The sequence below is a fragment of the Rhinolophus sinicus genome, chromosome 7 (genome assembly GCF_057876585.1).
Source record: "Rhinolophus sinicus isolate RSI-liver-muscle chromosome 7, RSI-T2T, whole genome shotgun sequence".
NCBI classification, from domain to species: domain Eukaryota; kingdom Metazoa; phylum Chordata; class Mammalia; order Chiroptera; family Rhinolophidae; genus Rhinolophus; species Rhinolophus sinicus.
In genome coordinates, this window is record NC_142507.1 from 29470459 (window position 1) to 29489124 (window position 18666).

At 35.0% G+C, this 18666-nt stretch overlaps 1 protein-coding gene across 1 annotated transcript in view; it reads left to right on the forward strand.

Moving 5' to 3' along the window:
* Positions 1 to 16622: 16622 nt before the first annotated feature.
* Positions 16623 to 18666, forward strand: part of SLC26A7 (solute carrier family 26 member 7) — a 263341-nt gene continuing 261297 nt past the window's right edge. The window contains exon 1 of the mRNA XM_088799743.1: positions 16623 to 16940. Coding sequence (XP_088655869.1) covers positions 16748 to 16940 — 193 coding nt within the window. The 5' untranslated portion in view covers positions 16623 to 16747. The remainder of the gene's footprint in view (positions 16941 to 18666) is intronic.

The following is an 18666-nucleotide window of genomic DNA, read 5'->3' on the forward strand; positions in this document are numbered from 1 at the left end:
CTCTGTGTATTCCCTTTATTCATAGAGGATAATCCTATGATCTGTGCCTTTTACCCTTTTGCTTCCTGCTTCTTTCCACACCTACTCCATCTGGTATCATTATGCTTGTCTCATTTTCACTCTTTTTCTCTCTACCATGTCTTTTTCCTTCCTCAAAAAAACCTCAAGCTTCCCCTGCACCCTATTTACTTACACTTCTTGAAAGATTAGCCCCTATTTTCTTATCATCCATTTACTCTTCAAACAAGAGCGATCTGGTTTTTTGTATCCATTACTTGCTAAATTCCATACTTTCCAGTCCTTATCTTTCTTTTCTTCCCCTCTGTATTTGTCAGTGTTCCATCTCTAATCCTTTAACTCAGTCTCTCTGTATTTTTTCCCTTCTTGTGATAGATCATCACCTTCTTGTGATAGATTCTGAGATTTTCAATCTCCATCCCCATTGTAATAATGATTTCACCATATACCCTGCCACATAAATATATTCCTCTTTGACATTCTTTGGCCCCCAATTTTTTGCTATTTTTTGTGGATTTTACCTCCACGACATTCTTTATTTTCAATATGATTAAATTACCAACAAAAGGAAGTGGATTCTTCAAAAGAATTAAGATCAGCAGGAAAGGAATTGTATTCTGTCTATCCTTCTTACCTTAGTCTCCTTAACTGATGATTATCCTATGGCTGACAGGAACAAAAAGCATGTTCCTGTGGTGGGGTTCTTTATTTTTCTGTACTTATGGAGAAGTTGATAAGCTTTCTGTTTTCATCTGGTCACTATTTACCAGTGATCTTATGGTCCATGAGAATGGAGGTGGGATATGAAAATACTTTTCTTATCCTGTACCTGAGATGGGTCATCTGATTCAGAAATTGCTTTATTGATGAATGTGATATAGGCACTTTCATTATATTCAGTTTTGAGCATTATCTGCTCAAGATGTTGATTAGAATGTGGGAAAGATCATATATACAACTTTATTCCTAATCTCAGGAATCAATTCTAGAAGGGCAGGTGAGACCTTGAACTCTTAAATCTTTTGTCCTTGGTTTTACAATCCTAATTATGTTAAGTCTTTTAAAATATAATGCTTCCTCATTCTTGGGACTTCTTAGGGATGGGTAACCCATGGAGATATATTAGAAAACATTCTGGTCATCATGTATAATTTTTAAAGCAACCCATTAAAACAGTCACTTCAAATAATAAGAATGTTCATCAGATTGGAGACTTTTAGAGTATGCATTTAATTAGGTGGACATTTTCTTTTATTTTATAGGTGAATAGATTGCCCATCAAAAGTAATTCCTTCTTTATAGACAGCTAAAAGAATTGTTAGGCATAAATACTGTGTGCTCCTAAACATATTCATTACTTCTTACTTTGCACAAGTTTTTAAGTTTCTAGGTACAATAAAATCTTGTTTTTTTTCACCCCCTGCTATGTTTTATCTGATTGAGTCTTTGACCAGCAATGGGTACATAATTATTATTACAGCAAGAGCAAGAAATAAAAGTAGCAATTATGTAAATGAATGGGTTGGCCTCTTAACACCTGTTACTAGTGGACTTCCTGTGAGGAAGTTAGTTTTGTTTTTTCTGTTTTTTAATGAAATGCTTTTGTTTTTTAAATCTTAATCCTCCCACATCCTCCCCAAGTGTGCTTACTTCATTTGTTTAATTTAAGTGAACCTTTCTCCTTGTATGTATGAGGTGATCTGGCGGGGTGGGGTGGGTGGTTTTTGTTTTGTGTTTTTTCATCTTTACTGAGGGCATCCATCGGGCGTCCATAGGCCTCAAAGGACCTTTCCTTTAGGTCATATTCCTCAGAAAGTCTTTAATCGTCCCCCTTTTTTTCTTAAAGAATATTTTTAAAGCTTAAATTTGTATATTAATTTAGGACTTTATTTAGAAGTATAGGCTGTCATTGGTGGCAGCAGTATATTCTGAAATGTCTCATAGATATATATTTTTGAATAAAGATGGTGTTGTTGAATGAAAAAAAAAATCTTGTTTTTATAGATTGGGTTGAAACACAGTCAATTTGTTAAAAATGATTTATAGACACAAATACGAGAAAATATTTCTGCTGGGTCTCATTAAGAATCACCTTAGATTATGAACTCCTAGACCAATAATGGTAACCTTACACTCCTACCGATGCCGATGGCAGATATCACTAATAATAGATTTATGCAAATTTGCTGAGCATGGATGTACTCCTTTAAAATTCTTCTCAAATCCTCATTTTAATAATTCAACTTAAGAACAAATTCATCTGTATTGGCACAGGATATGGATGGCCTTTTTGTTAATCATATTCAGAACATAGAGGATAAATACCAGAAGATAAAATTAAGTGCAAAGTTTAGGAATTTCAGGACCACCTTGAGGATACTTTTGAGTTTGAGTGGGGAGAATGGAGTTGGAATACAGACAGATCTCCAAACTAGACAGGAGTACATGACCAATTTTTGAAGAAGAATAATGCTACAGTGCAAATCAGAATTTTGGGTCAAACAAGGCAGATGGAAATAGATTTGGGTGGTTATTCAATTTGGAGGTCAAGTAAGTAGATCAGTTTGCAAAAATTATAAACTGGATAAGATTGTCCATCCAGGAGAAGAAAACATTCCATTCTAATTGAATAATGATGGAAATTAAGACATATATTGTATTTTTTCCTTTATACTCAATGCATTAAGGCATGTTAAAAGCTCAATTTATAATTGTTAAAATACACACATCATTCAAATCATCTTAGCAACTAATGAAAGAAATTTATAGGCACTGATAACTAGCATTTATTAGTACTTCTCCCACATGCCAGGCATTATCCTTGCTACCTTACTTAGCAAAATCCTCCCCTCAAAGATCTTAAAACGTTGGCATGGTATTTTAGCTTTGCTTGCCAATATGCTGGTTAGTTGTCTGGCTCCAAAGTACACTTCAAATATATATATTTTTTGTTATTCTCCTTTTCACATGAAGAAAAAGTAATGGTCCTTGGGGGTTGGTTTATCTGCTCTAGTATATGTACATTTTACTGCCAATAATATAGTGAATATAGTGTAAAATATTGAAATCTATGTGTAATGTAAACTTTGCATTATCTTATGTGCTTTTAGTTATGCCACTAATTAATTAAAGGGGAAAAATACAGTTCTGTTTCTATTCCTTGTGTGCTACTTCTTGAAATAAAAAAAAAAAAAAGCTTTATGGAAGTTCTAAAATATCCCTTAAAATTTGAATTTTTAATAAATTGAAATTGTTTGAGTATTTGTCTATATTTTCCAATAAATTATAAATTCGTAATCATTTTTTCTTTTTCTATTTGACTCCTCTGTTTGAGTTATACTTTAGCCATCCAATTTGACTTCCTATGATAAATAAGCTTGAGCACTGATAATTTTTGAATATTATTATGTGCTTTTTGGTAACAAGACATTAGTGGTAGCCTATATTTGAATTACTGTATTTTACTGTATGTGATGCGCTCCCATGTATAATGCACACCACATTTTTGGCCCAAACTTTCAGGGGAAAATATCTTTTGTTTTAATTTTTTAATTCAAATTTTTATTTGTTTACATTTAGGTATTTGTTTTTTTGTATTACAAAAGCATTTTAGCATTCAGTTTTTAAAACATATTATGGTATAGAAATTTTGTGTACTGGTAACAAATTTATGATATTTACACATCATAGAAGGCCAAGAACTCTTTGTTGTTGCAAGTTTGTCATAAGTTCAACAAAAATGATTATCGTATTCCAGGGTATTATTTTACATATGGATATCGTATTGATTTCTAGACTTACACTTTTAACTCATAAGCATAAATAAAATGATTAAAAACATGTATATAGATATGGAATTAGTACTATCCATGTATAATGCACATCCTTATTTTTCCCTCACAAATTTGGGCAAAAAAGTGCACATTATACATGGCAAAATGTGGCATGTTTCAGACATAGAATGTAAAGCAGCAAGCAAAAACTAGCTCAAAAGAAAAATATACTCCATGGCTTTAAGGTGCCAAGAAATTCTAAGCATGAGTATTTTAAATTTTTATTGGAAAGTTAATTTATCCAGAAAACTAGACATCATTAAGTGTTATGGAAGTTAACACATGAGAGGTTGAAGAATGTCCCAATGAGACTACTCAAAAGACGAATTTGTTATGCATTTGGGCTGGTTAAGATGTTAACCCAAGAAAGCCTCATTGGAGCATGGGAAAAATATCCACCAATAAAAATGACATCTTAGTAATGATTCTTTGCCTGTCAGGCCCTAGTAATTCAAGTCTAAAGAAATAGTCAGAAATCTGGTTTAAGATTTATGCCCAAAGATGTGAATCCTAGTGTTACTTGCAAAGCAAACAAAACACCAACAACAACATCCCCCAAAATGGAAGAACTGAATGTTTTGCAGTCATTAAAAAAATGGTGTTTTAAGAGTTTTTCATGATATGGAAAAGGCTCATGATATAGTGCTAAGTGAAATCAAAAGATATGAGTATAATTATCTGCTGGAACAGAGGATCTATGCAGGATGGAAAGCCCTTTTTTTCTCAGTGGGAATGAAACTGTCCCTTCTCTGAGCGCCCATAGCACCTATATTGTGACTTGATTATTAATTTATTTTATTTTACCTTGAGTTAATTTTACATTTGTCTATTTCCTTCATTAAATGATGACTCCTAGAAAATAGAAACAATATATCCACACACACCCTACCCTTCTAGAGCACTTCACAGAGAGTCTTGCAAAATGTGGTTTTTCAATAAATACTTGATGAATTAAAGAGTTGATGGGACGCTAATCAAAGGGGGATGGGGAGTGGAGAAGGGTCATATGCTTGTGCTTATGAGTTTAAGTTTGATATTGGAAAACACTGAAAGTTCAAACAGCTCAGGAATGTGATCAAAATAATATTTTAAGAAGAATTTTTCTATCATTTCACATGGTAGGTAGAAGACAATAAGTTCATCTTTTTTATTTATATAGGTGTTGCCTGACCATTTGAAAAGAGATGTCTCATATACATGACATGTAGTATTGAAATTTAACCTAAAGTTAGTCATTGAAACTTTTGAATAAATATATTTAGTGTGTTTTTTGTTTTATTTGTTTGTTTGTTTTTAATTTTATTTTATTAAATTTATTGGGGTGACAATTGTTAGTAAAATTACATAGATTTCAGGTGTACATTTCTGTATTACATCATCTATAAATCCCATTGTGTGTTCATCACCCAGAGTCAGTTCTCCTTCCATCACCATATATTCGATCCCCCTTACCCTCATCTCCCACCCCCCACCCCCCACCCCCCTTACCCTCTGGCAACCACCAAACCATTATCTGTGTCTATGAGTTTCTGTTTCTCATTTGTTTGTCTTGTTCTTTTGTTGCTTTTGGTTTATATTGTTTGTTTGTTTTTGTGGGCTGGGTTAAAGTACTCTGAGAATTTCATGGGTGTGAATAAATTTATTTTTAATTAATTCATTAATTAATTAAATTTATTGGGGGTGACATTGGTTAGTAAAATTATATAGGTTTCAAGTGTATGTTTCTGTAATATATCATCCATGTATTGCATTGTGCTTTCACCAACCAGAATCAGTTCTCCTTCCATTACCATATATTTGACCCCTTTTTCCCTCTCCCCTTGCCCTCTGGTAACCACTAAACTGTTTTCAGTGTCTGAGTTTTTGTTTCTTTGTTTGTTTGTCTTGTTTCTTTGTCATTTTCAGTTTTATATCCCACGTATGAGTGAAGTCATATGGTTCTTGACTTTTTCTGTCAGACATAATAAATTTGTAATAAAGGTTTTTTTGTTATTGCTGATTATAAGTAGAGGTGACACCGTGCTCTGAAGTGAGATTTTGGCATATTTTGAATAATGTGTAAGTATATGAAACTGGAAAAAAATTTGGAATTAGAATTTCATCTTTAACTTAAAAAAAGATTTTTAGGAAAGATTTATTCTAATATTTAGGAGTCTTTTGATTGAGAGGCTACAGAGGTATTTTATTGAACAAATTTGTGCTCCTTCCTGGTCTTAGGATGTTTTAGAACAATTGTTGGCACTAATATGTTTAGATACTTTGATACAGATTCATTTTCAATTCTAATAATCATGTTTATGTGAATTCTTTGTTACTAACATGTAACACAAAGTTTGATTGAAATTACACAAACCATTGCTGTTGACTGGTGATTTTATTCAAGCTTTCAATTATTGTTATTATTTTGTCAGCATAGATTTGAATTTATGATCTAGATATGTTTTGAAAAAAATAACCTTTTTGTTAATTTTGATTATAAAAGTAATATGAGGTATGACAATGAGGTCTGCAAACTCATCCTAGAAAACATGTTACATACAACATTGCTAAATATCACTATGGTCACCTTTGAAGTATGCCCCTTGGGAAGCTATAGACTGATGCCAGCACTTAGCCCACCCTTCAAAGCAATTTTGGAACTCTTTTTCTGGAATGGCCATCAGAGCTGTCATCACATTACCCTTGATGTCCTGAATGTCATCAAAATGTCTTCCTTTCAATATTTCTTTTATCTTTGGGTAAAGAAAGAAGTCATTGGGGGCCAGATGAGGTGAGTAGGGAGGGTGTTCCAATACAGTTATTTGTCTACTGTCTAAAAAACTCCCTCACACACAGTGCTGTGTGAACTGGTGCATTGTCATGATGCAAGAGCCATGAATTGTTGGCAAAAAGTTCAGGTCAGTTTTGGCCCAGGGAAGAGGCTGAGAAGAGTGTGGTTTGCCCTGGACTAGGAGACAGAAGACTCATCCACCCCCAGATACCACCGTTTCTGGCCTGTGGGTGGGGTGTGACACAGCTGGGCTGGGAAAGAGAAGACCCCTCTTTCCATCCCCAGCCCCCACCCTTTCTGGGCTGCCTAGGGAGGGGCAATTACATCGGCGGAGGCACTCCCAGGGATCAGCAGTAAGTGGCAGATACAGCACTCAGCTTTCAGCAGCTGAGGAATTCCCTGCCGGCCACACACACACACAGGGAAGAGGTGCCCTAAGACTCAGGAGAGCTGGACACAGGGCTGGTGGTGCTATTCTCGGTGTGCATATGTGCCGGCAAGGGCAGAAACTGCACTGACTTTGTAAAACCTACTGTCCAGACCCCTCAGCCCCACGCATCTAAAGCTGCAGCCTCAGAGTCACTCTGGGCATCAGGTGACCGGCTCTACCTGCACAATACGCAGGGGATTACTTGGTGGGCTTAAGCCACAACTGGCGCTGTCTTTTTTTATTTTTATTTTTTTTTTTCTGTTTTGATTTGTCTTTATATTTTTGACATCTTTGCCTGTGTCGAGTGGGGATTCTGTGCTACAGCAGAGAACAACTTGGAGATTACTTGGTGGGCTTAAGCCACAACTGGCGCTGTGTTTTTTGTTTGTTTGTTTTTTGTTTGTTTGTTTTTTGTTTGTTTGTTTGTTTTTGTTCTGTGTTGATTTGTCTTTATATTTTTGACATCTTTGCCTGTGTCGAGTGGGGATTCTGTGCTACAGCAGAGAACAACTTGGAGATTACTTGGTGGGCTTAAGCCACAACTGGCGCTGTGTTTTTTGTTTGTTTGTTTGTTTTTTGTTTGTTTGTTTTTGTTTGTTTGTTTGTTTTTGTTCTGTTTTGATTTGTCTTTATATTTTTGACATCGTTGCCTGTGCTATAGCAGAGAACAACCTGGAGATTACTTGGTGGGCTTAAGCCACAACTGGCACTGTTTATTTTTGTTCTGTGTTGATTTGTCTTTATATTTTTGACATCTTTGCCTGTGTCGAGTGAGGACTCTGTGCTACAGCAGAGAAGAACCTGGAGATTACTTGGTGGGCTTAAGCCACAACTGGCGCTGTGTTTTTTTGTTCTGTTTTGATTTGTCTTTATATTTCTGACATCTTTGCCTGTGTCGAGTGGGGACTCTGTGCTATAGCAGAGAACAACCTGGAGATTACTTGGTGGGCTTAAGCTACAACTGGCGCTTTCTTTTTTTTGTTGTTGTTGTTGTTCTGTTTTGATTTGTCTTTATATTTCTGACATCCTTGCTTGTATCGAGTGGGGGTTGTCGATTGTTTTTTTACATGTGAATGTATTTGACTTTTTCCTTGTTGTTATTGTTGTGCTTGGTGATTTGCTTTGTTCTGTAATTGCCCTACCAGTGCCCAGCTTAAGAGGCACAAGATTCAACATACCCAGCGGCCAACTCCAGACCAAGCCAGAGTACTACCGGGTTTGACCTACAAGTGACACACTCAGAGGGGATTCTTTACAGGCACATAGAGGCCAAAGGGCAAACCACATCTAAGCGGTCAATCCTCACGCAGCAGAATACCCTGCGTGGGCAAAGCCAAGTCTCACAACTAGTCAGCCTAGGAGTTAACTCCACCTACTCACAAGCGAAAAGCAATTAAGGATCTTCTTTAACAGGACAATATACACAACACAAGAGTCACTTTTAGAGCACACGCAGGGGAGAAGAACGAAGTAGTGCAAGTCAAATATAAAGGACATTTATTATACACTAATCCAGCAAGAACTAAGGACTCCAGGGCATCTACCTAATACATCGAAGCAAACACAGAGAGTCAGCCAGAATGAGGAAACAAAGAAACATATCCCAAATAAAAGAACAGAAGAAACCTTCAGAAATGGAACTAAATGAAGCAGAGGTAACCAAACTGTCAGAGACAGAGTTCAGAATACTGATGATAAGAATGTTTAAGGAACTTAGAGAGGACATCAAGAAGGATGTAGAAATCATAACGAACAACCAGTTAGAACTAAAGAACACAGTTACCGAAATAAAGAACTCACTTGAAGGAATTAACAGCAGGTTAGATGAAGCAGAGGATCGAATCAGCGACTTAGAAGACAAGTTAGCAGAGATCACCCAAACAGAACAACAGAAAGAAAAAAGAATAAAAAACAATGAAGATGGTTTAAGAGACCTATGGGATAACATCAAGCGCAACAACATGCGCATCATAGGAATACCAGAAGGTGAAGAGAAGAAACAAGGGATTGAGAACATATTTGAAGTAATAATCTCTGAAAATTTCCCTAACCTGATGAAGGAAACCAACATACAAGTCCAGGAAGTGCAGAGAGTTCCAACCAGGATAAACCCAAACAGGTCCACTCCAAGACACATTATAGCTAAAATGGCAAAGATTAAAGACAAAGAGAGAATCCTAAAAGCAGCAAGAGAAAGACAGAGGGTTACATACAAGGGAACTCCCATAAGACTATCAAATGACTTTTCTGCAGAAACATTGAAGGCCAGGAGGGAGTGGCAGGAGATACTCAAAGTGATGGAAAACAAAGGCCTACAACCTAGGTTGCTTTATCCAGCAAGGCTATCATTTAAAATTGACGGGGAGATAAAGAGCTTCCCAGAAAAGAATAAGCTAAAGGAATTCATTACCACCAGGCCAGCATTGCAAGAAATACTAAAAGGACTTCTGTAAATAGAAGAAAGACGAAAACAATCTATCCACAAATTTAAAAATGGCAATAACTATGTACTTATCAATAATCACTTTAAATGTAAATGGTTTAAATGCTCCAATCAAGAGACATAGGGTGGCTGAATGGATAAGAAAGCAAGACCCTTGTATATGCTGTATACAAGAGACTCACCTCAGATCAAAAGACACACACAGGCTAAAAGTGAAGGGTTGGAGTAAGATATTCCATGCAAATGGAAATGAGAAAAAAGCTGGAGTTGCAATACTTATCTCTGACAAAATAGACTTTAAAATGAAGAAAATATTAAAAGACAAAGATGGACACTATATAATAATAAAGGGATCAATTCGACAAGAGGATATAACCCTAGTAAACATCTATGCACCCAACATAGGAGCACCTAAATATATAAAACAAATATTGACTGACATAAAGATGGAGATCAACAGTAACACTATCATAGTAGGGGACTTCAACACACCTCTGACAACAAGGGACAGGTCTTCCAGACAGAAAATCAATACGGAAACAACAGCCTTAAATGACACATTGGACCAATTGGATTTAACCGATATTTTCAGAGCATTCCACTCCAATGCTGCAGAATACACGTTCTTCTCAAGCGCACATGGAACATTCTCCAAGATAGACCATATGTTAGGCCACAAAGCAAGTCTGGATAAATTTAAGAAAATTGAAATCATACCAATTGTCTTCTCTGACCACAGTGCTATGAAATTAGAAATGAACTACAGGAAAAAGACTGGAAGACACACAAATTCATGGAGGCTGAATAATATGTTACTAAATAATGAATGGGTCAAACAGGAGATCAAGGAAGAAATCAAAAGATATCTCGAGACAAACGAAAATGAAAATACAACGACCCAAAATCTATGGGATGCCGCGAAAGCAGTCCTAAGAGGGAAGTTCATAGCTCTGCAGGCCTACCTAAAGAAACAAGAAACATCACTAATCAACAGTTTATCTTCACACTTAAGGGATCTGGAAAAAGAACAACAAAATAAGCCCAAAGGGAGTACAAGGAAGGAGATAATAAAGATCAGAGCGGAAATAAATGAAATAGAAACCAGAAAAACAATACAAAAGATCAATGAATCCAAGAGTTGGTTCTTAGAGAAGATAAACAAAATTGACAAACCTTCAGCCAGACTCATTAAAAAAAAGAGAGAGAGGACCCAAATTAATAAAATCAGTAATGAAAGAGGAGAAGTGACAACAGACACCGCAGAGATACAAAAAATCCTAAGAAATTACTATGAGCAACTGTATGCCAACAAATTTGACAACCTGGAAGAAATGGACAATTTCCTAGATGCATACAACCTCCCAAGGCTAACTCAAGAGGAGACAGAAAACCTGAATAGACTGATTACCACCAAGGAAATTGAATCAGTAATCAACAATCTCCCAACAAACAAAAGCCCTGGACCAGATGGCTTTACAGGTGAATTTTACAGAACATTCCAAAAAGAATTGTCACCTGTTCTCCTCAAACTCTTCCAAAAAATCCAGAGGGAGGGAAGACTCCCAAACACTTTTTACGAAGCCACTATCACCCTGATCCCAAAATCAGACAAAGACACCACAAAAAAAGAAAACTACAGGCCGATATCGCTAATGAACATAGATGCAAAAATCCTCAACAAAATACTAGCAAACAGAATTCAGCAATATATTAAAAAGATTATACACCATGATCAAGTGGGATTCATCCCTGGTATGCAAGGGTGGTTCAACATCCGCAAATCAATTAATGTGATACACCACATTAACAAAATGAAAAATAAAAATCATATGATCATATCAATTGACGCAGAAAAAGCATTTGATAAAATTCAGCAGCCATTCATGATAAAAACCCTTAAGAAAGTGGGAATAGAGGGATCATATCTCAACATAATAAAGGCCATATATGATAGACCCACAGCTAACATCATACTCAATGGGGAAAAACTAAAACCATTCCCCTTAAAATCAGGAACAAGGCAAGGCTGCCCACTTTCTCCACTTCTATTCAACATAGTGCTGGAAGTTCTAGCCACAGCAATCAGACAAGAAAAAGAAATAAAAGGCATCCAAATCGGTAAGGAGGAAGTAAAACTGTCATTATATGCAGATGATATGATACTATATTTAGAGAACCCTAAAGACTCCACCAAGAAACTATTAGAGCTGATAGATGAATTTAGTAAAGTAGCAGGATACAAAATTAATATTCAGAAATCAGTTGCATTTGTATATACCAATAATAAAACATCAGAAGGAGAAATTAAAAAAGCAATTCCATTTACAATTGCTCCAAAGACTATAAAATACCTGGGAATATATTTAACCAAAGAAGTAAAAGATCTGTACTCAGAAAATTATAAGACACTGAAGAAAGAAATGAAAGAAGATACAAATAGATGGAAACACATACCATGTTCATGGATAGGAAGAATTAATATAGTTAAAATGTCCATACTGCCTAAGGCAATATATATATTCAACGCAATTCCTATCAAACTACCAACGACATTTTTCACAGAAATAGAACATATAATCCTAAAATTTATATGGGATAACAAAAGACCCCGGATATCTTCAACAATCTTGAGAAATAAGAACAAAGTGGGAGGTATAACAATACCTGACTTCAAATTATACTACAAGGCTACAGTAATCAAAACAGCATGGTAGTGGCATAAAAACAGACCCATAGATCAATGGAACAGAATAGAGAGTCCAGAAATAAATCCATGCCTATATGGCCACTTAATCTATGACAATGGAAGCAAAAATGTACGGTAGGGTAAAGACAGTCTATTCAATAAATGGTGCTGGGAAACTTGGACAGACACATGCAAAAAGATGAAGCTGGATCACCTCCTTACACCACATACAAAAATAAATTCAAAATGGCTTAAAGATTTAAATGTAAGATCTGAAACCATAAAATTCCTAGAAGAAAATATAGGAAGAAACTTCACAGACATTACCCGGAGTAAGATTTTTACTGATATATCCCCTCGCGCGAGGGAAGTAAGAGGAAAAATAAACATGTGGGATTACATCAAACTAAAAAGCTTTTTCACAGCAAAGGAAACCATCAATAAAACAAAAAGGGATCCTACTGATTGGGAAAAGATATTTGCCAATGATATATCTGATAAGGGGTTAATATCACAAATTTATAAAAAACTCACTCAACTCAACTCCAAAAAAACAAACAACCCAATTAAAAAATGGGCAGAGGACATGAAGAGACATTTTTCTAAAAAGGACACACAGATGGCAAACAGACATATGAAGAAATGTTCAACCTCACTAACCATTAGAGAAATGCAAATAAAAACCACAATGAGATACCACCTCACCCCAGTCAGGATGGCTATCATCAATAAATCAACAAACAACAAGTGCTGGCGTGGATGCGGAGAAAAGGGAACGCTGGTGCACTGTTGGTGGGAATGCAGATTGGTGCAGCCACTATGGAAAACAGTTTGGAGATATCTCAAAAATCTGAAAATGGAACTACCTTATGATCCAGCAATCCCACTCCTAGGTATCTATCCGGAGAAATCCAAAACTCCAATTCAAAAATCTTTATGCACTCCTATGTTTATTGCAGCACTATATACAATAGCCAAGACCTGGAAACAACCGAAATGCCCATCAGTAGATGACTGGATTAAGAAACTGTGGTACATTTATACAATGGAGTATTACGCAGCCATAAAGAAGAAAGAAATCTTACCATTTGCAACAACATGGATGGACCTAGAGAACATTATGTTAAGTGAAATAAGTCAGAAAGAGAAAGACAAATACCATATGATCTCACTTATATGCGGAATCTAAAGAAAAGAATAAGTGAATGAACTAATCAGAAACAGTTTTGGAAACATGGAGGAAAAACAGAGGGTTGCTAGAGGGGCGGGGGGGTGGGGATAAGGGGAAGGTGAGAGGTTTTGGGAACGTACAGAGGGATAGTGGATGGGGGGAGGGGGGTTCACACAGTGTGAGGGATATAAATGATAAACGTCTAAGTTTTGCTTTGTCTTGTGCACCTGAAACTAATTAATTAAAAAAAAATAAATAAAAATAAAAAAATAAACAAGATAATAAAAACAAGTTTATAATAGAAATGTTGACTCATCCAATTTGGGATTTATCCCTTCGTTGTTTGCCAAATTCAGGTTTAACCAAACAACATGAGTAAAATGTAATGAATCATGAATAATAAAATTATCCAAAAAAAAGAAAAAAAAAAAAAAAAGTTCAGGTCATCTAACTTTTTCACGCAGCCTTTTCAGCACTTTGAAATAGTAAACTAGGTTAACTGTATGTCCAGTTGGTACAAATTCATAATGAATAATCCCTCTGATAGAAAAAAACGTTAGCAATATTGTTGCAACAAGTTCGCGAACTTAATTGTCAGACCTCGTATATATTCAGTATATACAAAGGGCGTCGAAAAACGTATACACATTTTAAGAAAGGAAAACTGTATTAAAATTGTAATACTCAATATATGAGTATACCAATAACAAAAGATGAATACAAGTCAAGTTTAAATTCTGCAATTACAAGAGATGCTCAAAGTGGTTACCATCAGTTTCCAGATACTTCTGATTACAGCGAACTACTGCTTGAGGAATGTTGACCAAAGTGTCCACTTGTATACATTTTTTTGGCACCCCCGGTATATATTATGTTATATTATATTATATAATATATTATATTATATATGGAACTCTAAATCTAAATTAATGAAAAGTTTATAAATTTAACATAAGGTAAACAATTGGAAAAATACAAAGCAAATTCTGTCCTGCTTTATGAATAAAATGTACATATATTGCTACATGTTTAGGATTCATTGGATTTAAAAAGAAAGGTATTTTTGCACAGATAGAAAGTGACACCATCTTTGGAAGGCTGAAAGAGAAGCTCTTCACCTTTAAATTAAGGTGAAGCTCTTCACCTTAATTTAAAAACAAATTGGTAGTCACAAAATGGTCATGGGGATATGAAATACAGCATGGGGAATATAATCAATAATGTTGTAAAGATTATGTAGGGTGCCAAATGGGTACTGGACTTATCAGTGGGATCACTCCATAGATTGTGTAGATGCCTAACTACTGCACTATACACCTGAAGTAGAATAATATTGAATGTCAACTATAAATACAGAGGGTGCCAAAAAAAAAAAAGTATACTCATTTTAAGAAATGAAAAAGCTGAATTAAAATTATGCTGAAGGTAACCACTTTGAGCACCTCTTGTAATTGCAGAAGTCAAACGTGACTTGTATTCATCTTTTGTTATTAGTATATATTGAGTATTGCAATTTTAATACAGTTTTTTCCTTTCTTAAAATGTGTATACATTTTTTTGGCCATATATAAATAAGAGCACAGGATGTAAAGAACAGCATAGGGAATATAGTCAATGGTATGGTAACAGCTATAGATGATGTCTATAGCTTTGTGAGGAGTGTAAATGTCGAATCATTATGTTGTTTTGTATACCTGGAACTAATAAAAAAATGACCATAGATTATACAATTCGACTTATATGAAATGTCCAGAATACTTAAGTCTATAAAGACAGAAAGTAGATTAGTGATTGTCTAGAGTTGGGACGGTGCAGTAAAAGGGGAGGAAGATGTCAGGATTGGGGGGTGATATCTAAAAAGTATGAAGTTTCTCTTTGGAATGATAAAAATGTTCTAAAATTGATGTGGTGATGACTGTACAACTTTGTGAATATACTGAAAACAATTGAATGAACATTTTAAATGAGATAAATAAATAAATAAATAAATAAAAATACAATCAGAAAATGTACACCAGGGGACCTTGGAAGTATCCAAGGGGATCTAAGTACTTTGTTATTCTGAAGGCTTCCAGAAACCAGATTTCTACTGTCTGGACTAATAGGCATTAAAAGGGCTGCAGCAAACTATAAACATTGTATTCTTTTTTTTGGCTTCACAATTTTAGTTAATATATTGGTGTTTTGGTTTAATTCCAATGGCACAGCTCATAAATGCAGGCGTTTTCTTCCGAGCGCTGTGGTAGAGCAATCATAATAAATAAAAATAAAAATCTGACAGCCTGTTTTATTATAATATAAAATGTAACATCTTTTGTAAAAAAAGAAATCCCCTAAAAGTCATGTGAAAATAGTGCCACAGAAAGAGTTGGGATACTTCAAACAATAGTTTGAACTATATATTATTCCTCAAGAAATTTCAGTTACAAAACCATGAGTGTGAGAACTAGAAATAGTCCGAGAAAACCAAATGGTTTCAGAGACAGGGATGAACTATTGCCACCAATATTTGCTCAGTGGGATGCTTAGTTTTGTAGCCCATAAGATGAAATTTCAGTTCGTTCATGAGAAGTGGCTATTCTATTTCCAGACGGGGCAGTGACTGTCTGAATATTTCTGTATGAATGAAAATCTCATATACTGGGGAATAAAAAAGATAAGGACATTTAGCAATGCCCTCCTATGTTTCTAATTTTGTAGAACTGGCAGTCAATTGATACACTGACAATATATACTTCCCAAAGAAGTCCAGATTCTGATTTTGTTTTTCAGGACAGACCCCTCTGACAGATACATGTTTTTGAATAGCTTGTAGGGAGAGACTGAATTGGTTGAATGTTCCTGATTTCATTAGTATAACCCAGCCCACCTCCAACACACGCCCAGAAATACATTAGCTATTGGGATTGGAGACAAAAACATAAGATGAGAGAGAATATAAGAGACTTTACTGGTGAGAGAGCTCTAGACCAACTTAACAAGGAATCCATTACTTTTCCAAGATTGGAAAAATATTACACTAACAGGAACGATTTCTCCATCTCATTCAGATAAGAATTCAAGGTTTTAATCTACATTTTTATCTAGAATAGTTAGCTGCGCTATAATAACACATACAGCCCGGCTACAAATATTTAAGTGCTTTTATTAATTTCTCTCTGTCTCTCTCTGCCTCTCTCTGTCTCTCTGTCTCTCTGTCTCTCTGTCTCTCTGTCTCTCTGTCTCTCTCTCTCTCTCTCTCTCTCTCTCTCTCTCTCTCTCTTTCAGTGATTTATTTTTTGGGTAGCTTTGAAATTGTAAACCACAGATGAATTGGAGACTGACATTGAAGGGGTGTTCTGCAACGATTTTTTTTTCCTTGTCTAAAGTTTACTTCTACAAGAAGGAATCTGAAAAATGACAGGGGCAAAGAGGAAAAAGAAAAGTGTGCTATGGAGCAAGATGCATGTCCCACACTGTGAAGACTTTAAACAGTGGTGTAGAAGGCGGCTACCTATTTTGCAATGGGCACCACATTACAATCTGAAAGAAAACTTACTTCCAGACACTATGTCTGGGATAATGCTGGCAGTTCAACAAGTGACACAAGGTAATGTACTGCATTTGATTTTCCTGTTTTATGCATTAAAGATGTCACTTTGCTTTAATGGAAGAGTATTGTGACCTCAGATCTACAATTTAGCTAACGAAATGGATATTTAATTAACTTTGAGGGAAAAAACACATTGAATATTTATATACTCAATATTTATATACACATTGAATATTTATATACTCAATACGTTTTCTTAGTTGTCTTTTTTTTTTTTTTTTACTATTTAACTCTTAGTAATTGGACCAATTTTTGAATGGCATTACATATTTGCAGTGTTAAAATTCATACTATAAAACAGTAAAAGATCCGTAATTGTGGGAGAATGAGTTTGTATAGCATGACCTTGCTGATATAGTTTCCTACGTTCACTGAATGAAACTACAAACTATCTCCAGGCTTGGACACATCGTTTGTAAATTGAATTAGCAGCACACAATTACCTGTTGTATCCTTGAGAGCTGCTATAAGCAAGGAACACAGTTTTCTGTACATATAGGAGGCTGTTTGCCAAGATCATTATTTGCAAAAAGAATCTTCTGTGTCCTTAGAGCTTATGTTTTACTGTGCATGCTGATTCAATTCTGTATCACACTATGGACTGTATTTATTTCTCAGTAAGAAGTTTAAACTGGTGAGAAATCTAATTTTAATTTTCCCAAGGCAAATTCTAAATGATATTCTGGATTTAAATATGTGTTTCTCTTGGTGAAAGCTCTTAGCTAACTAGTGTGTACACGAATGTGAGCGTGTGTGTGTGTGTGTGTGTGTGTGTGTGTGTTTCTTAAAGGTATACTCATTGTATTTTTTAACTAATTCAAGTAGTAATTTCCTAACTGTAGCAAGGAAAGGAACTGACTTTGTTGTTTTTAAATTTATTAGGGTGACATTGGTTAGTAAAATTATATAGGTTTCAAGTGTACATTTCTATAATACATCATCTATATATTGCATTGTGTGTTCACCACACAAAGTAAGTGCCTTGAGAATTTGGAACACTTTCTTTAGTATAGACTTTGTAGATTCATATTCCCTTGCAATTTGACTACCTCCCTGGCTTGAACTATTATTCATACTGTTAAATTCTAAGCACTCTTTTAATTGAATAATTCTGTAGATGAAACAAACAGGTTTGTGTGTTTGTGTTTTTAGTGTGATTAATCGGAATATCTGTACTGGTGGCTTTACTTTAAGATCCATAATACTATCATATTTTATGGGATTCCATTTTTTTCTAAATAGTCTTACATTAAATTTTTAATGGCTATTTTGCCAACAGCAAAACATAGTAAGCTTTATAAAAACAAAAAATAAATAATAGGTTAGGGCATTTTCAGCCCTGTTTTCATTCAATTTTAAATTCAAAATGAAATACTACCATATACTTTGAAACTTAGGTGATGAATTTATAAGGGCTTTTTCACCAGATAGTTTCAGTGTATTTTATAAATTTATTTTGCTTTAATTTAATGTGAAACAAAAAAGAAATATATTTTTAAAAATTATTTGTTTTTTCATCTTTGTAAAATATCAAGTTAACAATTTGGGGATATGTTAAAGCTACCTATGATGGCATTTATTTGGGTATAGATGTTGAGGGATTTTGTTTTACGATTCATTTATTTCATTGGTTTTGAAGAAACACATTGACCAGCTCCCAACTGATGAGAAGCAAAGTTTACTCAGTTCTTGTATCTTAGAATGTTATGGATCTGGCTACTGG